The 24,924-nt window shown below is 43.3% G+C and overlaps 2 protein-coding genes across 2 annotated transcripts; one reads left to right on the top strand and one right to left on the bottom strand.

The window, feature by feature from the left end:
• Positions 1-2,755: 2,755 nt before the first annotated feature.
• On the top strand, positions 2,756-12,251 carry LOC139532412 (sodium/myo-inositol cotransporter-like). The gene is made up of 2 exons (XM_071329965.1): positions 2,756-3,006; positions 8,379-12,251. The coding sequence occupies exon 2, from the start codon at positions 8,630-8,632 to the stop codon at positions 10,745-10,747; it is 2,118 nt and encodes a 705-aa protein (XP_071186066.1). The 5' UTR covers positions 2,756-3,006; positions 8,379-8,629; the 3' UTR covers positions 10,748-12,251.
• A 2,562-nt stretch (positions 12,252-14,813) lies between these two features.
• On the bottom strand, positions 14,814-19,835 carry gpr180 (G protein-coupled receptor 180). Its single transcript, XM_071329967.1, has 9 exons — positions 19,570-19,835; positions 18,788-18,937; positions 18,307-18,507; positions 17,894-18,074; positions 17,677-17,726; positions 17,406-17,563; positions 16,949-17,140; positions 16,758-16,835; positions 14,814-16,662 (listed from the first exon to the last, which is right to left on the bottom strand). The coding sequence occupies exons 1-9, from the start codon at positions 19,706-19,708 to the stop codon at positions 16,510-16,512; spliced, it is 1,302 nt and encodes a 433-aa protein (XP_071186068.1). The 5' UTR covers positions 19,709-19,835; the 3' UTR covers positions 14,814-16,509.
• Positions 19,836-24,924: the final 5,089 nt, after the last annotated feature.

The following is a 24,924-nucleotide window of genomic DNA, read 5'->3' as shown; positions in this document are numbered from 1 at the left end:
GTTTTATACACATTTTATGTATAAATAGTCTCTAAAATATATCTAAACAGGTGTGTTTTTTTTGGAAAGCTGTGAGTTCTATTATATGATGCAATATCAGTACTTGTTGCATTTACAACTTTTCTAAGTCCAATCATCAACTGATTATAGACAGTGTATGGCTGTGGATTGACTGCATTGTTTGAATGGAATGTAGGCATATTGGCAGTTCATTTGAAGTATTTATGGTATCATTCATCTAAAATTGGCTGGCTAGCTAGCTAATAAACATACAGTGCAGATAAATTATTCTAATTCATTATTTTACACAATATCTTATCACAGCACTGGCAAACCATGATTGACCAACTCCCTGACCAACATGGCTGACCTTTGGACCATCATAAGAAGGTTGATGTACATTCTAGTATTCTAATTCTATGGACTGGAGCACCTTTAACACCTGCCTCCTATTCTTCACCTTAGAGACAGATCTCTATCGATTCCACAGACATTTAGCTTCCTTAACCAAATAACCGTGTTAAGTTAAAAATAGTATCTTCCTGTTTGTGGTTTGTGCTTACAGTGACGTTCAAGGTTTGACATCAGTATTTTATACTGTTAGAAATGCAACATTGCCACCTAGTGTCTACCTAGACACTACATCAGACCTTCATTACGTAGATTAACTCATAACCAGGGTTAGGGTTGCTATCTGCAATTTAGAATAGAATGTTGCAAAATCACCTTATGGCAAAAATCACCAAGACTGATGAGAAAACTGTAAGATAAAGCAAATACAATGGTTGACAGACAGAAAGCTCAAAGAAAGAAGATTTCCAAGGAGATCATCAGGGTTTTATTTGTCAATGCATTTGCAGATTATAATGCCCTTGGGTGCAATGTACAGCCTGTCTTTACACATTACAACTGTAGCAATTGAGAGCGAAGAGCCAGAGTGGGATTTGATTAAACCAGAGACCCTGCAGGTAGCCAACAGGACTCTGCCTCCAGTGCAATAAAGGTCCAGACCACTTGACAGAGGATACACAACTAAATTGGCTCGTACTTTGTAGCTGCTATTAATATCGAAGCAAAAGTGCATTATTTTGATGAGGTAATCTCACACACATCAATTCCATGAATGACAGTTTGATCAAATTCAGTTTATTGCATGGATCTCTGCGATGTACACACACAGCTCCAGGGAAAATGGCTATCTTGGTCAAAGCCAGCAATGATCAGGGTCTGTGCTATCGGGATCCATGGAACGGCCCTACCCCATTGAAGTTTACATTTTAAATGGTTAAGTTAAGGGTTACGGTAAGGGTTAAGGTTTAGCCTACGGACGTCTCAAGGATGCCAGATAACAGGGAGGAAAAGTACACAATTATCATACTTGAGTAAAAGTAAAGATACCTTAATAGAAAATGACTCAAGTGAAAGTGAACGTCACCCAGTATCTGGTTATAAGTATCTGGCAGGTAGGGGTAGCCTAGTGGTTAAGAGTGTTAGACCAGTAACTGAAAGGTTACTGGTTCAAATCCCTGAGATGAGTAGGTGAAAAATCTGTTGATGTGCCCTTGAGCAGTAATTGCTCTGAATAAGAACTTCTGCTATAACGTAAAATAAATGTAGCCTACTTAAGTACAGTGGTGGAAAAAGTAGTTGATTGTCAAACTTGAGTAAAAGCTATACTTCAAAGTATTTTTTAATTAAGTAGCCTTCTTAATACCACTAGCAGTGATTTAAGGGATGAAAAATGCACATTCATGGTGTCTTTGCAGAAAACAACTGCCATATCCCTGGTCCACATCAGGGTAATGGGCAGCCTAATAATATATTTTACATGCCTGTCACTCAGGGAGTGAGTGCTTCTGGGGGTTTCATAGGTGACAGTCCACGTGTGTGTTGTGTCCACGCCATTTGGACAGTATCCAGTCCTCAGTGTGTTATTCAGACAATCCTGAGCCAACTAGCTGAACAATCTGTTGATGTGCACTTGAGCAAGGCACTTAACCCTAATTGCTCCTATAAGTCGTTCTGGATAAGAGCGTCGGCTAAATGACTAAAACGTAATTAAAAGGATGTTTGGTTTAGTGATTAAGCCCTTCTTTGAGGGAATTCCACAGGAACTTTTAACTAATAGAGCAACAACATGGGCTGGTTTGTCATCGCTGGCTGCAGGTAGGGCTATTATGAAACATCAAGTAGGATGTAATGTGCAGAACTAACTGAAGAATGATGAGCCTACCCCTGAAAGTGTTTTAATTTCATGCATCTTTGGAACTATCGATTGCCAAAGGTGTTGCACCCCTGGAGTGTGCACATGACCTCCAGAGCACAAACACACTTCCAAGTCATATAGACGTATAAGGAAGTGCTTGCAGAACTTTTCATCAAATCAACGTTAAGTCAAGTAGACGGTTTAGAATATGTTATAGCGGGTGCAGCGAAATGCTTATGTTAGCTCCTGACCTTGCAGTAAATTATCTAACGAGTACACACACACACACACACACACAAAAGGAATCAAGAAATGTCGGAATGAGTTGTTGGCTAGCGCGCACGTCCCAATACAAGTGGGCACATTCGCTACATAATGCAACATGTTTAGGTTCAAAACCATCAGTAGAGTTGAAAATGCAATGGAAAACTATTTAACTTTCTTCTTTTTTTTTCTTCCGGAAATGGGAATTTAACTGCGAAAGTTATTTGCGTGCACGTCACGCACAGACTTTACAGAAACAAGTAAATTTGATGAAAACATCTGATGGGGAAATGCCAATTGGATGGAAACCGACTAATAATCCCGTCACAAATTATGCGAAAATTTGAGGCTAGAGTGTGCATCTACGCCATAGGCAAAGGGGGGGTGTCCATAGAAATGGCACTATGCTGTCAAACCAAAATAGGAATGCAACCTGTGAAAAAAGTTGCACCTAATCTACCTGCCTAGGAAGGAGCGTGATTGATGCGTCGAGTCCGGGGTTGGAGAGGTTAGTCAGAGAAGGGCCGCTGGAAATGGTAAGTACAAGCGTTACAAAACAATGTCATAATTAAATGTATGGAGTCAGACTTATAAAAATCCTAAACAGTGGTGCGTTTGTCACGTGGAAAATGACAGGTTCTAGGTCTTAGTTGAGCAGGCAGCGTGAAGTAAGAGGCAGACAAAAGTGACTAACAATTATTTTGTAAGGCATGCTTTTCTATCAGTTTCAGCACATTCTAGTACCGGCGCATTCTCGTTTGGTTTCACAATTCAGTTATGTTAATTTCGATGTCGTTACCGTTACTTTAAAATCAGACGCAAACAAAGGGGCACAGCAAGCCCATCAGGCTGGTGTCCATCATCTAGATTTAGTCAGTGTTGCAAACCTCGCAGCACAGTCTCAATTTGTACTCTCGCCAAACATATCAGCCTGTCATAATAAGCTTTCAACGAACAATGATTCACCATGCCTCGGGTCAGCATCACTTCCTGTGGGCAGCTGAGTGGAAAAAAGAGTTTTAAATAGTGTAACGACCCTGGGTTTATAAGCGCGGAAATCGACTTTGCCACACGAGCATGCTTTTGCGGCACATTCGATAGCGCGCCGGACCTCGGGCTAGAAGGTCAAAGGTTCGAGACCTGCTCCCTGCTGTTTCATTACACTGGTGGTCTCAGAAGTGATCGGACCTTGCATCCACGACAGTGCGTGTGCTTGGCCGGTGAGCGCGTTCCTGTAAGACGTAGAGTCGCAAGCTAGCGCGAGGACGAGCTCTTTGAAAGTTACAATACTATCATTTAGCTCATGACCAGGCAATTAACCAATAGAAAATGCTACTCAGGTTAAACATGCCAATAAGTCACAGGTGACATTTTCACCCACTTAAAATTAGTGTTTCCTTGCACTTGATAGTGAAACTCTGCAAAAGTACATGTGCAATAATAGGTTTTACACACTGGTTAGAAAAGGCAAATATTTCACACACAAATTGCACTCAAAGATAAACTGCCTGAAACTCTAACTATACAACAAAGTCCCCATGGAAAAATAGACCTCCAATACCTGCTAGCAACTCTACCACATGGTGTTCTGAGGCAGCCAGGGCTCCCATAGCGTTGTTGACCTGCCCTATTGCTGGCACATTGCCCTCAGCTCACCAGGCCACACACCTCCAACCAGTTCCTTAGAGCCATTTAGCCTTCACCCACAAGGCACCTTAACATGCCCCAGGCCAGTTAGTGTCTCTCGGACCAGCAGGGAGAGACTGGCTTCCTCACCTGCGCCCAGAACCACCCATGGTTGAGACGGCAAAACCTAGGAGGGCACAAACACCAGACCATGAAACTAAAATGGTCTCTGCTCTACAACTGCCCACTCAGTGGCCCAGAGCCAGCTGATGCTACACCAAATGTTACAAGGTGGAAAGTGACACATTCACCTGAAAAATGAGTTGAAACCTGTTAGTTCTCCTTAAACCTGTTAGTCTAGTGACCACTTCTGGATTGCGCGCTAGTGCACCTCACTTTACGCACAGAATTTCCACCGTTCCAATGGAGTGTTCCAGTGTCTAGGGACCTTGGTGCACTTCAATCATATATTAGGTTACTCTCCAGTTTTTAGAGAAACATTATGAATACTGTATCATAATGTTGGAGTCACCAGATAAAGCAAGAGAGAAAGATGAGCCTTATTGACACTTGTGCAAAGTTTGGATCAGAATTGATTGTTCAAACATTTCCTTAACTTATTAATCTTTACTGTCTGTCACTTATGGTTATCCTGCAATTAAACATGGTAAGGCAAGGTTTTCAGTCAGTTTCAGCAAATTCTCAGTTCCGGCACATTCTCAATTTGGTTTCACTATAGAACCCCACAGTGGAGGTGTCATAATACCCATAAAACCTAGCGATCAAACAGGAAAATGGTTCCAATTGTTTTTCCACCATTCATTTTTCTCATTAGGACATTTTTAGGAACACTTAAAATGTGTTTCGTTGGAAAAATGAATGGTGGAAAAACGATTGGAACCATTTCCTTGTTTGACCGCTAGGTTTTATGGGTATTATGACTCATACTGTTGTACTCTGTTCAGTTCAATTGTATATGGAAATGAACATTCTTTCTCGTTAACTTTTCTTTAAAAACCATGCTACTTAAAATCAGACACATCCAAGCCAAACAAAAAGGGGCACAGGAAGCGACGCAGCCCAGCAGACAGGTGTCCATCTTCAGCGCTAAGACATAGGTCAAGTTTGTGCTGTAATTGAGTAAGGGTGCGTTCCTCTGTCCAGGCGTTGCTGACGCATACCAGATCTTACATAAAATACCTGTCCAGGCGTTGTATCAGCTAACCACATATGTTATAGCAATCTGTCAGTTGATCACGTGGCACGCAACCATTGGTTGGTGGATGCAACGTCTGAGCGGGGGAACACAACCATGTGGTTAGCTGATACTTTAAAAAATCTATCCAAGCATTATAAGATCTGGCATGCGTCAGCAACGCCTGGGCAGAGGAACGCACCCTTAGTCAATTATAGCACAAACTCTGTATACCATGTGCTCTCCAATCGTATCAGCCTGCCATAATAGGCTTTCAGCAAACAGTGATCCAACATGCCTCTGGACTGGATCACTTCCTGTGGGCGGCTGCACACAGGGCTTGTTAAACATTGCAGGTGACTGCCGACTGACTGATCGATAAAAAGAACCACTCATAAATAACTACTTCATATTATTTGTAGATCAGTCAGTCCCAATTTATCCATGATACAGTGGCTTGTGAAAGTATTCACCCCCCCTTGACATTTTTCCTATTTTGTTGCCTTACAACCTGGAATTAAAATTGATCATTTTTTAGGGTTTGTATCATTTGATTTACATAACATGCATACCACTTTGAAGATGCAAAATATTTTTTGTGGTGAAACGAACAAGAAATAAGACAATAAAACAGAGAACTTGAGCGTGCAAAGCTATACACTCCCCCAAAGTCAATACTTTGTAGAGCCACCTTTACAGCAATTACAGCTGCAAGTCTCTTGGGGTATGTCTCTATAATTTTTGCCCATTCTTCAAGGCAAAACTGCTCCAGCTCCATCAAGTTGGATGGGTTCCGCTGGTGGTCAGCAATCTTTAAGTCATACCACAGATTCTCAATTGGATTGAGGTCTGGGCTTTGACTAGGCCATTCCAAGACATTGACATGTTTCCCCTTAAACCACTCGAGTGTTGCTTTAGCAGTATGCTTAGGGTCATTGTCCTGCTGGAAGTTGATCCTCCGTCCCAGTCTCAAATCTCTGGAAGACTGAAACAGGTTTCCCCTCAAGAATTTCCTTGTATTTAGCGCCTTCCATCATTCCTTCAATTCTGACCAGTTTCCCAGTCCCTGCCTATGAAAAACATCCCCACAGCATGATGCTGCCACCACCATGCTTCACTGTGGGGATGGTGTTCTCAGGGTGTTGAGAGGTGTTGGGTTTGCACAAGACATAGTGTTTTCCTTGATGGCCAAAAAGCTACATTTTAGTCTCATCTGACCAGAGTACCTTCTTCCATATGTTTGCGGAGTCTCTCACAGGCCTTTTGGCAAACACCAAACGTGTTTGCTTATTTTTTTGAAAGCAATGTATTTTTTCTGGAGTCCGACGTTTACAGAATGTGTAATTTAGCCTATTGTTAGGTTCTAAATTAACCTAGTAAAACTTACGGACGATTAGTAAAGCTTAAACCAAGTTTATTCACCCATTGGGTCATACAGCTGCATAAGACAAAGACATGGTTCCACCAGTGGTAGTATATATATACCCCAATTTGGGTGACGTCCTCCTGCTCTCTAAACATTACATCTTTATTGCTAGGCAGGAAATTAAGTGATGTGGGCAATAAACTGTTCCTTCTCCCTTAATTAATGTGATCTGAACTGACCTCGGCCCCCTTCCTCACTAATCCACATCTCACCACCCTTATCAGTGCCTGCCACATGTGATTACCCTTCCCTTACTCAGTACATTCCAAGCTTAATTGCCTCCACCATATACATTTCTCCTACAGATAACCATTAACTTCTGGTGTAGACCCTAGACTATAGCACTCAATAGGATACCTGATAATTAACACTATTCCAAGTTTAGGAGTCAGAACCCAGAATCCATCACTATTAAACACTTAAACTATGTTTCAAGTGAGAATTAGGCAGGTCTGATGCAGAAAAAGAAAGGAAATTCTTGCCTACTTCACCCATTAAAAAGTAGTGTAGTTTCAGTAGTTAGCTACACCGTTACATGGCACAAAAGTAATTAACTACTGAAAACCCTACCAACATTTGAATTAAATTCAACTACCACTACCCTCCTGCAAAATGTAGTTAAATTACTATATAGTAAATGTAGTTAAATTACTAGTAGAACTACGTGTAGTTCACTACTCCTCAACACTGCTAATCAATCATATCTTCTGTCTATCATAATTCTGGAATCACCAGATAAAGCCAGAGAGAAAGATTAACCTTAATGACACTTTTGTAAAGCTTGGATCAGAATTAGTGATTGTTAAAAAATGTCCTTAACTTATTAATCTTTACTGTCTGTCAAGTCTTTCGCTTAGGGTTATCCTCCAATTTAATGTGGTGTGGTAGCCCTGCGAGGCTTTGCCTGGACACATTTAGAATGAATGTAAGTAACAGACACATCCCTATGTCCATAGCACTGTAAGGCTTTGACTGTCCAACAAACCCTTTATTAGAATCACACACACCAGAGCTATTGATTGTGGAAGGAGCACACATTTGGGTGTACAATAACTCAGACACATCCATCCCTTTGTGCCATGAATCTCTTCAAAATAACCCAGATGAACAAACGAGACCCTATGGAACTATTTGACATAAATCTGAGTCAAACCAGACGACCACAAATATGTATACCCATCTGAAACAAGAAGATCCAGCTACTGCATGTTAAAATTGGATGAATGTTTACACAGCTATAAGGGGAGTAGTCGTCAGTTAAACTGAGAAATAAAGAGTGAGGGTGGGACTGGTAGGGGTAAGTAGGCATGCACCCATTGAACTGTGTAAAACTCATACAAGACTAGTACTACTATACTGTTAGCTATGTGTTATAGATCAGTGGTTCCCAAATGCCTTTTTCACTGTGACCCTTTTATAGCTTTTGAGGTTTTTTAGTGGCCAACCAAGTCAGCGAAACCAATGTTCCTTGCCAGGACCAAGCCACGACTTAATTAAAATACTTTTGCCACAACTCAAAACCAGTTTATCTTGACCCGTTATTTCTTTGGGGAAACAAGGTTTTAGATGTACTGTATATCTTCTTATATATTCAACCTCCATTTATTTAAGAAAGGTTTTTCCAACCCTGATCTGTTGTGTGTTTTTGTGCTCTATTGTAGGAGTGTCAATACAGATGAGCTGCTACCTCCAACTTACAGTATTCCCCGTCAACCCTTAGGGTGCCTTTCTATGGGAATACCTCACCAAGACCTGAACTGGACCTGACTCGCCTGCAACATCCAAGCATTCAGTGTCTTAGAATCTCTCATAATCAACTGAAAGACTGGTACTTAAATTGAAAGGGTACTGATCACTAAAGCAACCATATCACGTAACTCCTCAATAACTGTCTTTAGAAGTATTATCCAAGATGGCTCCCACCACCATGGAGGCGGCGGACATCGTTGTAGTGGTGCTGTACTTCATCCTGGTCCTTGCCATTGGCTTCTTCGCCATGATGAAAGCCAATCGGAGCACTGTGAGCGGTTACTTCCTAGCCGGCCGATCAATGAACTGGGCTATGATTGGTGCCTCTCTGTTCGTCAGCAACATTGGCAGCGAGCATTTCATTGGCCTTGCAGGGTCCGGGGCGGCCAGCGGGTTCGGAGTCGCCGCATGGGAGTTCAATGCCCTCCTGCTCCTCCAGCTCCTGGGCTGGGTGTTCATCCCTGTTTACATCCACTCTGGGGTCTACACAATGCCTGAGTACCTGGCCAAGCGCTTTGGCGGCCGACGGCTCAAGGTCTACTTCGCTGCTCTGTCTCTGCTGCTCTACATCTTCACCAAGCTCTCTGTGGACCTGTACTCCGGAGCGCTCTTCATCCAGGAGTCACTGGGCTGGAACCTCTATCTGTCCATCATCCTCCTCATCACCGTGACCGCGCTGCTGACCGTCACAGGGGGCCTGGTTGCGGTCATCTACACCGACACCCTCCAGGCGTTCCTGATGATTGGTGGTGCGCTATGCCTAACCGCCATTAGCCTGGTAAAAGTGGGTGGCCTGGAAGGGGTGCGGACCAAGTACATGGAAGCCAGACCGAACATCACAGCGATATTAGCATCCTCCAACTTCACCTACATCCCCTCCTGCCACGTGGAGCCCAAGCCCGACTCCCTGCGCATCCTAAGGGGCCCGCTGGACAAGGACCTCCCCTGGCCGGGCTTCCTCCTGGGCCAGACCCCGGCCTCCATCTGGTACTGGTGTGCCGACCAGGTCATCGTCCAGCGGGTGCTGGCCGCACGGAGCATCTCCCACGCTAAAGGCTCCACACTGATGGCCGGCTTCCTCAAGATCCTGCCCATGTTCATCATCGTCATTCCCGGGATGATCTCCCGCATCCTGTTTGCAGATGAGCTGGCGTGTATCAGCCCAGAACACTGCATGGAGGTGTGTGGATCCAGGGCTGGGTGTTCTAACGTAGCCTACCCCCGCCTGGTGATGTCCATCATGCCGGTGGGTCTGCGTGGCCTGATGATGGCGGTGATGATCGCAGCGCTCATGAGTGACCTGGACTCCATCTTCAACTCCGCCAGCACCATCTTCACCTTGGACATTTACAAAATGGCGCGGGAGCGGGCGTCGTCGAGGGAGCTGATGGTGGTGGGGCGTGTGTTCGTGGTGTTCATGGTGGTTATCAGCATCGCCTGGGTTCCTGTCATCATCGAGATGCAGGGAGGCCAGATGTTCTACTACATCCAGGAAGTGTCTGACTACCTGACCCCGCCCATCGCTGCCCTATTTCTGCTGGGCGTCCTATGGCGGCGCTGCAACGAGACTGGTGCATTCTGGGGTGGCATAGTGGGGTTCGCGTTGGGCGCCACGAGACTGATGCTTGCGTTCGTCTACAGAGAGCCCCACTGCGACGAGCCGGACGAGCGGCCGTCTTTTGTCAAGGACGTCCATTTCATGTACGTGGCAGCCGGGCTGTTCTGGATCTCAGTACTGGTGGCTGTGGTGGTTAGCCTCTGCACCCCTCCACCGAGCATAGAGCAGGTCCGCACCACTACCTTCTGGGGGCTACGCCAAAGAAACACAACCCTAAACATAGAGAGAGATGAGGAGGAGATGAGCAAGCTGAACCCCCAAACTAAGACCCATGTCAATGGGAACGGCTGCATGGACAACGAGACGCCCAAAGACCTCCATAATGGTGTCAATGGGGTGGAGGCTTTATCCTATATGGAGTCTCCATCTAATCTCCAAAATGGCAGGCACCCGACCTTTTCAAGCACCGGAATGGCGGTAGACCAAGAAAAGCCTTGGGTGGTCTGCTGTGGAGGGGAGAAGGGGAGGTGTGTGAGGGTTCTAGAGTGGTTCTGTGGGTTTAAGGAGGAGCAGGCTAAGACCCGGCCCAGATCAGCCGAGGAGGAAGAGAGGCTTTTGCAGGAGATGCTCCAGGAGACCCCCAGAATCAGACTCATCCTCAACATGGGCCTGGTGCTGGTCTGCTCTGTGGGGGTGTTCCTCTTCATCTACTTCTCTCTGTAGGAGGGGATCTCAACCTGTGACATACACAATATAGTTTATATGTAATATGTCTACATGTGACATCTAAAGAAGTGTTTCTTAACTTGTGTTTCCTACGCCACCCCAAAAGTTCAAGCCCAGTGAATCAGGTGTGCTTGAGCTGGGCTAGAACAAAAATGTCCAACCTTGGTGGTACTCCAACACGGACTTAGGGGTAGATGTAACATAGGAAACGTAAATCTAGTATGTAATGTTACATTTCGTATGGTACAGTGCCTTAAAGTATTCACACCGCTTGACTTTTTCAAAATGTTGTTACAAAGTGGGATTAAAATAGATGTAAATTGTCATTTTTTGTCAACGATTTACACTACATACTCATGTCAAAGTGGAAAAAAATTCACAACAAATTAAAAGGAAAATAAAACAGTGTCATGATGTTGCCCTCTTTGGGTACAGCGAGCACCATCCCCCTCTCTCTGTCTCCTACACTCAGGCTACTGCGACCTCAGGTCGTAAATTCCTGGAGGAGATTATCTCCTCATGGCCACAGTATAGAGAGAGAGCGAGATAGAGAGAACAAAGGAATTTCTTCCACCTCACAGAACTTGAGGTCCGAACAACATTTATGTTCTGGAGAAGGTATAAAATATCGGTGAAGAATCCAGTTACGAACTGGTCCGTTTGGTACAATTTTGTGAAACTCATGGGAGACTATACGGCCACATTACCATAACGCTGTTTATACAATAGCCTCAGATATGAGGCTTACATCTAATTGTTGTATAAGATGAATGAGTGAGGATGATACTGTTTGTGAAATTGTGTAATGTGATTTTGGACTGTTTAATGAAGGAAACTCCAATTCCCTTTGGAGTTTAACTAAATCAGAGGACCGCCCATGAGCACAGTTATGGTATTGCGTCCTGTGACAGGCCCTTTTCTGCTCTTCCGAATAAAAAAACCCTCCTGGGTTTTCTATCACCAGACCAACTTACCTCGATAACGAGAGGGCCAAGGTTTGAGTAGATGGCTGAATCTTTTAACCATACCACGTGGTTAAACTCTTAGACTATCGATACCGACAGAATAAGAACAAGTCTTTGATATTAATTACTAGTCTGCAGCTAGGAATTTGGTATCATTGAACGCGAAGACCGACAACCGCCGAAACATCTATTCTATAACGACATGAATGAATGTCACTCTGGACTATCCATTCTAACCACGACAGAGAGAGAAATAGGGCGGACAAACTTTTCAACAGAGATCCCGACGACACACTGAGCGTAAATATATATATTGATTGCAATTGTTCCCGAATGAGTGAGCGTTCATGTGCAAAGGATATGTGCAAACATTTCAATTGTTATAATTATCACTGTCTAAGAAGCCGCCATACCGGTTTAGCCCACTAGGGCACATCCCCCTATCATTTCTTTGTAAACATATCTATTTTGTTTGTTTGTGTGATGCATTTCTGTGAATTACTTAGTTAGTAAATAAATGATTTTGAGACAATTGATGTATGGATGACTCATAGTGAAGACTGGGTTCGTGCAGATAACCAACAATTTACGACGTTTGGAATGAGACTAATGTGAGGTAAATAATAATTCATTAATCAGAACACTAATTGATCAGATATTAAGATATCTGAAAGTTATATTAGGAAAATTATAACTTTGTAATCTGAATATTTTCCTTGGTGCCCCGACTTCCTAGTTAATTACAGTTACTAGATTAATCAGTTTAATCGCGTAATGATAATTACAGAGAGTTATTTGATAAATAAGTCTTCAGTTTAATCATGCCAAAGACACGACAACACTAATATATCTTCATTAGATAAGTATTCAACCCCCTGAGTCAATATATGTTAGAATCACCTTTGGAAGCAATTATAGCTTTCTGGGTAAGTCTCGAAGGGCTTAGCAAACCTGGATTGTATAATATTTGCCCATTATTCTTTGAAAAATTCTTCAAGCTCTGTCAAGTTGGTTGGTGATCATTGCTAAACAGCCATTTTCAAGTCAATTTTTAAGTCAAAACTGTAACTAGACCACTCAAACATTCAATATCGTCTTGATAAGTAACTCCAGTGTATATTTGGCCTTGCGTTTTAGGCTATTGTCCTGATGAAAAGTGGATTTGTCTCTGTGTCTGTTGGAAAGCAGACTGAACCAGGTTTTCCTCTAGGACTATGCCTGTGCTTAGCTCTATTCCCTTTCTTTTAATCCCAAATAAAACTCCCAAGTCCTTGCCGATGACAAACACACATTCATTCATTCATTTAGCAGACAATTTTATCACACTATAGTGCTATCAGACTTCTGATACCAATGCAGGGTGAAAAAGGGGCCACAAAATGTGAACCGCTATCAAAAATGGTATAGAAACGTATTTTGTCAATCCAAATTACAGTATTTTGAAAATACAAAATACATTGGATTGTAGTTTAGCCCAGTGTAAGTCAAATTACAACATACTCAGAATTCAAATAAGTATTTCAAATACATCTAACAGAAACTGTCCATCTTTGCCTGTGGTTTCAGGCTGCCAGCTACGCTACTCTCTACCTGACCTAGATATAGAATACATAGAAACCCCCTTATCTAAAGGAACACTATTAAAAGAAGTCCCCCCTGTAATGGAATAGTACTGCCTGAATTGGTACTACTTTCTGTGGTAGAGTCAAAAAAGGTGCAAATGAATGTTACAGTATTAGCCCAAGCACGTTCCTGTTGTCAGACTATTTGCATAATACAAGAAAGGGAGTTAATGGTGGTATTGCAGGAAAATAAGTCCTGTGTGTATTCATCCCCCTCAGCCCACAGTGTCCTGGTGTGCCTGAGGTCAGAAATAGCCCAGTGGGTAACCGGTGTCCTGAAAAGACCCAAGATGGACGCCATGGTCTGGTCTGTAGGGAGCCACTGATGTGTGTAAACCAGTACAGGAGCACCTGGTTAAACAGCAGTATGGGACTGGTGTGGGAGTGAGCACTACTTTGCTGCTGGCCTAGTCCTCATTGTCACTAATAGCCCACCACTCTCAAATTTGTTTTAATTCATCTAAGGTTCAGTGCCATATAGGCTGCGTTTACACAGGCAGCCCAATTCTGAATTTCCCCCCACCCCACTAATTGGTCTTTTGACCAATCACATCAGATCTTTTTCAGAGCTGATCTGATTGGTCAAAAGACAGATTAGTGGAAAAAATAACAGAATTGGGCTGCCTGTGTAAACACAGCCAACATAGTATGCTCTTGATCTTTTGCAACATGAAGGTAAAATGAGTGAAAGAGCATCCAGAAAACAAGGATTATAACCAGCTAACTGACAGTGACTCCGAAACCACCAAACAAGAAAACAGGCAGTGGAGAAACATCAGTAACACGACTCTTCCCCTTTTGACTGTTTACTGTTTAGAAGTCTGTGGTTAGTTTAACCACATTCCACGACATGTTTCCACAACTTTGACTGTGTTGTGTAGACTACTAGTTATATTGGCCTATTTAGCGTCACATACTGGAATCCATAGCAGACGGACCGGAACCAATGACCAACCAAAGATGATTAACTACCCAAATAAAGTGAGACTGACTCGGCTTAGCGCTGATGTTAGTGTTTGATATTAGCCTTTCAGATCTGTTTGAGGAAGTGGAGAGCGGAAAACCGTTTGTGTACTCAAGGTGGAGTGTCGTGGTGGCATTTCCTAGCAACCGTGACATTTCGTGGTTTGTCCTTCCATGTTTGAATTATCCAGGATTATCATGCGTTTAATTGTTGAATGAGAATGCAGGCAGTTTGAGCAAAGACACTGGTAACTTCTATGGTTTGAGTGTGCATTGGTTGAGAGTAGTCTACAGCAGTGTCTTTGCTCAAAAATAGACCGTTTCGTTGTAGCCCTTGACAAACACACCTCGTTCAACTCATTGAGGGCTTGATGATTAGTTGACAAGTTGAATCAGGTGTGCTTGTCCAGGGTTACAATACAAATGTTTACCGTTGGGGGTACTGGAGGACAAGGGTTGAGAAACGCTGGTCTACGGTAGCTACTGTAACAGATCAAGAGAACTGCTGCCCCCTGCAGACATTTTCTTGTATTGCATCAGCATCTATAAAGACTTATTTTACAAAAGTATACAGTAATGAATTTAAAACAGCCTTATAAACATGCTTAATAGGAACATTACACAGTCACTGCTCTGTTAACCATTTGCCCCCCAATATCTCCACATAACTTAACTATCAGACTGACATACATAACCAATGTGAAACCCATTTTTTCACAGACAAACACAGGTACCTTCTCTGCTAGCAAAGTGATTGTCTTCTCAGGCACTTGCGACGATTGAGAGAAAATAAAGCTGCATTTAAACATCGCACATGTCTAGCTCCAATGTCAGACAAAACAATATGAATACCCTATTCAAGTATAATTCAATAATTGCACAACAAAATAGTAATACAATTCTCACACATGCAACTAGCTGCAGTGTTGGAGTGCTGGGGATGATACAAAGATTCCATGTGATTTCTGTAACAGCTTCAGCACTCCAGAACCTCGCAGAAAGAACGATCAATTGACAACAATAGAATGAAACAGTGTGAAGCAACTCTGTTAAAAAACTTTTTAAAAACGTTCTATTTCTGACAGTTAAGATCAGACTATATTATTGGTTTGAGATTTACCACACTGAACATGAATCCATATCTCTATGGATCAACGGTAAACAAATGTATTTCAGTCCGCGCCTGGATATCTTTATCGGCAATGAATAAGACTTAACAGGGAATTTGACAATCAGTAACCTTTCGTTGTAATCTATTATAAACCTTTTAAACATTTTGGGAGTCTTATACTCTGTCTGAAAAAGAAAGAGACATCAAATTCAGCCCAAGTTTGACATTCAAAATAAAACAGTAAACCACAATTTCACACATACATACTACAATTGTAAATAAGACGAACATACAGGTAACTGCCAAAATAAATAAAACACCAACATAAAGTGTCTTAATAGGGCGTTGTGCCACAAGCCAGAACAGCTTCAATGCACCTTGGCATAGATTCTGGAACTCTATTGGAGGGAATTGTCATCATTCTTCCACGAGAAATTCCATCATTTGATGTTTTGTTGATGGTGGTGGAAAACTCCATCCCCGGTTGAGATCTGGTGACTGAGACGGCCATATGGTTCACATCATTTTCATGCTCATCAAACCATTCAGTGACCACCCGTGCACTGTGGATGGGGGCATTGTCAGCCTGTAGGGCCACAGCCATGGCAGACAGAAGTTTGATATATGACCCGAAGCATGATGCGATGTGAATTGCTTAACCCAGGAACCACACCTGTGTGGAAGCACCTGCTTTTAATATACTTTGGATCCCTCTTTTACTCAAGTGTTTCCATTATTTTGGCAGTTACATGTGTCCGCATCTGTTGTATACTAAAAAATTTGTCTCATTTACATACATACTTTATGTGCGCTTAAAACCAGGTCTCACTCTCATCCTGTTTGGGAGGGTATTAAATAGGTGTGCTTTCCAGCTACATGAGCAGGCCATCATTCCTCTTCTCTTCTATATTTGTGGGGGAACTTCCTACTTCCTTCTCTTCATCCCACCCTCCTCTTTCCTCACCCATCTGTGGGGGCACCTTTACCGTGAGTGAGTGTAGAGGAGTGGAACTATTGTCCCTTTAACTGCAGGTGTCACAGTGTATCCCTTCGCCCTCGGCGTGTGTCACAGTGAAAGTGTTCCCCCTGCACGCGGGGTCAGTAGCGTCCCCGGCCCCCTCTGGACATGGTGAGGGGTAGTGAGACAGAGGAGAGAGAAGATACTTCCCAGTATAAGCTACGGGACAGGAAAAGCTGGTAGAGGATCACCACCGAGATAGCCTGGCATAGAATCACACCGATTGTCACAACCTAGAAACACAGACACACACAAACATCAACACCAAAAACCTTCCGAATGAGTCAGTACAATATATATATATATCTATAGAGTGTCGTCCTCTCACCTTTTCTCTCTGATGCCCGTTGAAGATCACAGAGACTAGGACCAGCACAGGGTGGCACAGGAACCAGATAAAACAACCCTGAGAAACAAACTAGTGAGACTGGAATAGCCAATCTTATAATGCACTGTAGATGGCACTATAAACGCATGGAAAGGGTTACCAGCTATTCTGTGTTGTATTTCTACGCCTACCTTGGCGAAGCTGAGATAGAAGTCTCTCTTGAGGGCGCTCCTCTCTGTGCTGATGATGGTGTAGAGCACAGAGGCCAGCAACAGGGCCAGGATGATACGTAGAGATATGAGTAACAGACCTGCTATGCTGCGCTGGGCATGGTAGCTGTGGTGCTCCGTCTCCTCATACTGCTCCCACAGCAGTAGCGCCCCCTAGTGGCCCGGCAGCGACACAGACAGGGAGTCAGTGGAAAGGTATTTAGGTCATTGGTATTGAATGTGTTTTTATTGACTGATCCCAAAGGGGAAATTGAGAGTTAATAGGGGGTTACAGTATTGGTCAGGATAGGGGATGGTGCGAGCAAGGTAGAGGTTAGTGCAAGTAGTAGGGGCTACTGTATCCAGTGAGATGGAAGTCAGGGCTTAGTATTTTGGGGTAAGGGATTAAAGGTCATGGATAGGCTGATGAGGCTCTGACCTGTGTGGCGACCCCTCCCATAGCGAGGGCTTTGGAGGCAGGGGAGGAGTCCCACTGGAGAGGTCTGCTCTGGGGCTTCCTGTTCTTGCTCAGGGTCCAGCCCACACACAGACTCAGCAGCATGTACAGCATGGACACCTGGGATACCATGTCACAGACTGCAGCATGGGAGAACAACAACAGGCAACAGTCAGCACAGTCACAAAGGAAGAACGAAAGACAGTACGAAGAAAGAAGCAAGAGCGACAGAGAGTGAGAATACAACACTCACACTCTGCCAAGCTGCCCATGACAGGAATGCCCACTCCATCCCTGGCATACCTGTGGAACGAGAGAGACAGGTGTGTGTTTTTACACAACAAGACTGATATTCACTCCTCCAAATATTCTGCAATACAGGATAATCCTGTTATACAGTAACTGATGTAAACCTGAGCAGGGTTGCTGAAAGGTGACTGTAACAATGACTGGGACGGAGTCAACCTCACCTGGCCAGGTGGATGTAGTTGAAGAGGGCAGAGATCCCCTGTAGGGCCAAGGCTGTGGAGAGCACCTTCAGCACCGTTTGCATGGGCCCACCCTTTCTCAGGGCCATCCACAGAGGCTGAATGTAGATACAGGATGCCACAAAGTAGGCCAGGATCAGCAGACAGTAGAAACTATGCAGGCCTGGTAGGAGCAGGGGTAGGTAGGAGGGTGGGGTAGGGGGTCAGGGTGCCAGGGGTGGGGAGGACACAATCAGTCAAGCATTCAGTGCAGTCCTGTCTGGAGCCCTGGTCATATCTTAAATTCAGAAGTATAAAATTATGTGTTATGACTAGCAGACACTTAGCAGACGCTTTCATCCAAAGCGATTTACAGTGCACCAAATGCATATATTAAAGTATGTGCATGTACTGACCTGCCTCCTCAGCGCTGAAGTGTTCCAAGGGGTTGCCTGCCGAGTCAGGGTTGAACAGCAGGATGGTGAAGGTCAGGTCCCCGTGGGCAGGGATGATGCCCCCCTCCCCGCAGGTGTAGCGGTCTGCATACAGCGCCATCCAGGCCGTGGGGGAGTGAAGGTGGGGGATGCTCTGGTTGTGCTCCTCCTCACTCAGACGGACTGAGCAGAGAGAGGGAAACAACGTTAGGAGGGAGACAAGCCCTAGGCTTTCGCTCAGAGGGCTAATGTGGCCTTAAGTCATGCAAACGACCAAGGTTTGATAACCAGTTGATTACATTTGCAGATGCAACATACTGCAAGTACATTCAGAATATGTCCTGTAAATGATGGTATTTATGCCACTTCCCCAAATGCCTCTTGTTTATGAATGCATGTTTACTACGAGCCAGCGGGACATGAATGCAAACAACACACGTGACAGTCACAGAGACACACTCACTGGAGAGCTGTGCCTTGGAGAGGCGGTCGTGGCAGCTGAGGTTGTCGATGTCGAAGCCGTCCTCCATCTCCGGGAAGAATAGCAGTCTGGACTCCTTCTCCGTGGCCAGGGGAGCATTCTCCAGCCTGCACACCACCAGACCACTACCCACTGGGGAAGAGAGAGACAGAGGGAGGGAGAGACAAGAGAGGGTGTGAGAGAAGAAGAGGTAGTGGAAGTAGAGGGGAGAGAGAGAGAAAGAGGACAGGAGGGAAGAGATCTGACAGGACACTAAATCCACCTTTCAGATGATTGGGTTTCATTCGAACCTACTGAATATGCAGACCGTCTGTGATAAAGAAAGGAGCTCTATTGATTCTAATGTACTGCCTGGCTATCACATTTGGCAACATGTTGTACCCGGGAACAGAATGACATTGCTGATGCTCATGGGTCTGGACTAATGTAAGACTGAACCAACCTATTATTAAGACACTGCATAGACCTATGTGATTTGATCCCAACTCAACAAACATCTTCCAACGATTTCCCGTTTAAGATTGCAATGCACACAGAAAAATACTTTGAGACAATGATGCATAACACCATGCAAGAGATTAGCACTTTCCAGACTAAGAACACATGATCTGTTGCTTCCTTATTTATATGTACATAAGCATTGCAACTATAGTCTATATAAAACATCCAATAATAAAACGCATCACGTCATCTTGGTGCATGTGTATCCATCCACACAAGCCTCCCTCCAGAATTTGTCGCTAGCTTCAGACTGCTACACCTACCGTTGTACATGAATTTTGTGATGTACTGTCCATTCTGCTCTCTGGCTGCATCGCTCTTGAAAACTCCCGACACAGTTTTTCCAAATGTAGCTGGAATGCATAGTAAATAGGCTGTAAGTGTGAACATTAACGGATACATTGTCTCCTAAAAGCGACTTATCAAATTAGATATAAAGAATATGATTGTACGACAACAATGAATGGTCTAGTCAAAAAGGGTGAGTTCCAGCTGCACTGAACGTTTGATTGATTTAGGTTTTACCTAATCATAAAAGGACCTCTGCCCTACGTTAGATCTGTAAGCCAACCAGAGAGCGATAAAAGGGTGGGCACCAAAACGGACCAACTCAACGCAGGCCTCTGAAACGTGTCAACATTGCCATAAACCGACAAAAGACTGTCGCAAAAGTTGCACATTACATTTTGCTGATGTGGTTTGTACAGTATCAGCTGCTTCTGACATGAACTAGTGACAACACAAACATCTCAGTAATGTTATCTAACTGTTCGTTAACGTGTTGTCGATGTGTTTCGCTTTAGAATGGCCTCAATCACTTAAAATCAGTTCCCGCATATAGTTTATGAGATTATCTCTTGTTTACTCAACAATAAGACACTCTCCAGCACAGTTAAGCTAGTTAGCTAGCTAAGGTGGGCATAATTTATGTCACTAGGAGAGTGCCTTTGAGCTTCAATGAAAACTGAAGATCCAGGAGAAGAGTTGTGAGGAGACATCAACAGGCTGTGCGAGGATGGACTTTGTCAAAACGGTCCTGGTGACTGGAGGGGCAGGTTTCATGTAAGTAACAGTTAGCAAATCATCATCATCATAATGACAATCAGTAGTATTCTGACAAAGACTTAAACAACAGAAAACAAGCAAGTTGAATCTACAATGTATGTCAAATATGAGATTTCATTGCATACAATACATGTTTAATCTGTAACTCTTTCCCAATACAGTGGGTCCCATTTTGTCTGCTCCCTAGTCAACAGGCACCCAGATTGGCGTATCATCAACTTTGACAATGTAAGTAGGAGCTAAATGTGCTTTCCTGTAATGACAGATTCAAGCCCTGTTCAAGCTGGGGCCTCTCGTTCCCTTTGCTGCCAAGGTGCAACATAGACATGGAACACTGGACACTTTAATAATGTTTACATACTGTTTTACCCATTTCATATGTATATACTGTATTATAGTCAAGGTCTATCCTATTCAACTATTGCTGTACATAAACTATTCTATCCTACGTATTCTTCAGATATACTATATATTGTATCCATATACTGTCCATAATTACAGTAGTCCAGCTGTCCATATATATTTATACTCCGGACTCCGACATTGCTCGTCCTAATATTTCTATATTTCTTAATACCATTCTTTTACTTTTTCAGACTTGTGTGTATTGTTAGATATTACTGCACTGTTAGAGCTAGGAACACAAGTATTTTGCTACACCCGCAATAACATCTGCTAAATATGTGTATGTGACCAATAAAATTTGATTTGATTTGACAACACGTTTCACTGCACATATCCGGTGTATGTGACAACAAAATAAAAAATGAAGTGAAGCTTATTTCCTGTACACCCTAACTACTACACTATGTGACTGCAGAATTCCAAGTTGTCATCATTTCCTGGGAGTGACTGTGTAACTTTTCCTGGTCCCATACAGCTGGACTACTGTTCCAATCTCAGGAACCTGGAGTCTGTAGAGGAGAATGAGAACTACACCTTTATCAGGGTGAGAGAACTGCCAAGTCCTACTGTTATGTAACATCACTGTATATGGAGTGCCAGTGTTACGAGACAGGGATGTCCTCTCTCCCCTCCTGTTTGCACTGGCAATTGAACCGCTTGCAGAAATAATTAGACAGAACTCAAATGTAACAGGTATCCGTATTGATAAACATGAATATGAACTAATTTGCTGACGATCTTCTGATATACCTGACTAATATTTGGAACTCAATGTACCCCTTGTTCAAAATGTTTTCGGAATACTCAAAAATCTCAGGATATGAAATTAACATTGAAAAAAACTGAAATAATGGCAATTAGAAAAATAATAACTCATGAACTACAGCAATCCTTTGTGGACCACAAAAAATATGAAATAATTAGGATGCTTAATAAGTGACAACAAATATATAAAGTTAACTTTATTCCATTACTCAACAACATGAAAGCAGATCTAATTAAATGGAACAATCTCCCCATAGATTAACCTCTTTAGAATGGCATGGCTCCCAAAGTTTTATATTTTACTGAACAAAAATATGAACGCAACATGCAACAATTTGAAAGATTATGCTGAGTTAGAGTTCATGTAAGGAAATCAGTCAATTGAAATGAATTCATTAGACCCGAATTTATGGATTTCACATGACTGGGAGTACAGATATCTGTTGGTCACAGATGCCTTAAAAAAAGGTAGGGGCGTGGATCAGAAAACCAGTCAGTATTTGGTGTGACCACCATTTGCCTCATGCAGCATGACACATCGTCCTCACAAAGAGTTGATCAGGCTGTTGATTTTGGCCTGTGGAATGTTGTCCCACTCCTCTTCAATGGCTGTGCGAAGTTGCTGGATATTGGCGACAACTGGAACACGCTGTCGTACATGGCGATCCAGAGTACCCAAACATGCTCAACGGGTGACACGTCTGGTGAGTATGCAGGCCATGGAAGAACTTGGAAATGTTTTGCTTCCTGAAATTTTGTTCAGATCCTTGCGACATGGGGCCGTGCATTGGACTCCATAGTGGCGCAGTGGTCTAAGGCACTGCATCTCAGTGCAAGAGGCGTTACTACAGTCCCTGGTTCGAATCCAGGCTGTATCACATCTGTCCGTGATTGGGAGTCCCATAGGACAGTGCACAATTGGCCCAGCGTCGTCCGGGTTTGGCCGGGGTAGGCCGTTATTGTAAATAAGAATTTGTTCCTAACTGACTTGCCTAGTTAAATAAAGGTACAAATAAAATCAAAATTATCCTACTGAAATATGAGGTAATGGCGGCGGATGAATTGCACGACAATGGGCCTCAAGATCTTGTCATGGTATCTCTGCATTAAAATTGCCATTAATAAAATGCTATTGTGTTCGTTGTTTGTAGTTTATACCTGCCCATACCATAACCCCACCGCCACCCATGGGGCACTCTGTTCACAACGTTGACATCAGCAAACCACTCACCCAAACGACTCCATACGTGTGGTCTGCAGTTGAGGCCAGTTGGACGTACTGACAAATTCTCTAAAACAACATTGGAGGCGACTTACGGTAGAGAAATGAACATTCAATTATCTGGCAACAGCTCTGGTGGACAGTCCTGCAGTTAGCCTGCCAATTGCATGCTCCCTCAACATCTGTGGAATTGTGTTGTGTGACAAAACTGCACAATTTAGAGTGGCCTTTAATTGTCTCCAACACAAGGTGCAACTGTGTAATGACCATGCTGTTTAATCAGCTTCTTTATATGTCACATGTCAGGTGGATTATCTTGGCAAAGGAGAAATGCTCTCTAACAGGGTGCACAAATGTGTGCACAACATTTGAGAGAAAAAAGTTTGTTGTGGGTATGGAACATTTCTCTGATCTTTTATTTCAGCTCATGAAACATGGGACCAACACTTTACATACATATATTTTTGTTCTGTGTATTTTCAGTTATATACCAATTACCCCACTGAAGACATTATTTACAAATGTATACTCGGCCATAACAGACTTCATGTGGGCAAATACCACTGAATAAAAAGGATAGTTTAACATCTTCCTAAGTCTGAGGGTGTTTTTTAACTTTCCAGATTTGGAATTGTATCAACTCGCCACCCAAGGCTTTTACTTGCAACATGTTGTTAAATACACTAAAGAGGAACAATGGGTACATATTGAAGATGCGCATGCTCATCCCCATATTTTTTTTACGTGTCTGTTTTCAAAGGCTGGAGCTAAGAACATGAACAACTTCCTAGTTAACAACACTGTGACAACATGGAAGAACATGAAACGGATTCTACAGGAACCGATTTCACTCCCTCTGGAACAATCCTTGGACAGCTTTTCAGAATTCACTGATAAATTGGCCCACATGGAAAACTAAAGGCATAGAAACCGTAAATTACATGGTAATAGGAAATACAATTATTTCCATGACAGAATTAAAAATACATTTTGGACTGACCAATGTATACAATTTTAAATAAATGCAACTTAAAGTTTTATATTTGAACTTCTACTTTTAAAAATCCACCTTTCTAGAAACAAGTCTCTCACCATTGCCGCTTGCTATAGACCACCCTCTGCCCCCAGCTGTGCTCTGGACACCATATGTGAACTGATTGCCCCCCATCTATCTTCAGAGCTCGTGCTGCTAGGTGACCTAAACTGGGACATGCTTAACACCCCGGCCATCCTACAATCTAAGCTTGATGCCCTCAATCTCACACAAAGTATCAATGAACCTACCAGGTACAACCCCAAAGCCGTAAACACGGGCACCCTCATAGATATCATCTTAACCAACTTGCCCTCTAAATACACCTCTGCTGTTTTCAACCAAGATCTCAGCGATCACTGCCTCATTGCCTGCATCCGTAATGGTTCTGCGGTCAAACGACCTCCCCTCATCACTGTCATACGCTCCCTGAAACACTTCAGCGAGCAGGCCTTTCTATTCGACCTGACCCGGGTATCCTGGAAGGATATTGACCTCATCCCGTCAGTAGAGGATGCCTGGTTATTCTTTAAAAATGCCTTCCTCACCATCTTAAATAAGCATGCCCCATTCAAGAAATGTAGAACCAGGAACAGATATAGCCCTTGGTTCTCTCCAGACCTGACTGCCCTTGACCAGCACAAAAAGATCCTGTGGCGTTCTGCATTAGCATCGAACAGCCCCCGTGATATGCAACTTTTCAGGGAAGTTAGGAACCAATATAAACAGGCAGTTAGGAAAGCTAAGGCTAGCTTTTTCAAGCAGAAATTTGCTTCCTGCAACACAAACTCAAAAAAGTTCTGGGACACTGTAAAGTCCATGGAGAATAAGAGCACCTCCTCCCAGCTGCCCACTCCACTGAGGATAGGAAACTCTGTCACCACCGATAAATCCACTATAATTGAGAACTTCAATAAGCATTTTTCTACGGCTGGCCATGCTTTCCACCTGGCTACCCCAACCCCGGTCAACAGCCCTGCACGCCCCACAGCAACTCGCCTAAGCCTCCCCCATTTCTCCACCCAAATCCAGTTAGCTGATGTTCTGAAAGAGCTGCAAAATCTGGACCCCTACAAATCAGCCGGGCTAGACAATCTGGACCCTTTCTTTCTAAAGTTATCTGCCAAA

This window comes from Salvelinus alpinus, chromosome 10, assembly GCF_045679555.1.
Source record: "Salvelinus alpinus chromosome 10, SLU_Salpinus.1, whole genome shotgun sequence".
In the NCBI taxonomy this organism is placed as follows: domain Eukaryota; kingdom Metazoa; phylum Chordata; class Actinopteri; order Salmoniformes; family Salmonidae; genus Salvelinus; species Salvelinus alpinus.
The sequence above is the reverse complement of the archived record's forward strand: the minus strand, read 5'-3'. Positions and strand labels throughout refer to the sequence as shown.

Excerpts from the sequence above, each read along its gene's own strand:
- LOC139532412 (XM_071329965.1), top strand. The coding sequence starts at position 8,630 with ATGGCTCCCACCACCATGGAGGCGGCGGACATCGTTGTAGTGGTGCTG.
- gpr180 (XM_071329967.1), bottom strand. The coding sequence starts at position 19,708 with ATGTATCCGTTAATGTTCACACTTACAGCCTATTTACTATGCATTCCA. Across the intron at positions 17,564-17,676 it reads CATGGGCAGCTTGGCAGAGT|TCTGTGACATGGTATCCCAG; the intron begins GTGAGTGTTGTA and ends CCCATGCTGCAG. Across the intron at positions 17,141-17,405 it reads TGGGAGGGGTCGCCACACAG|GGGGCGCTACTGCTGTGGGA; the intron begins GTCAGAGCCTCA and ends CCGGGCCACTAG.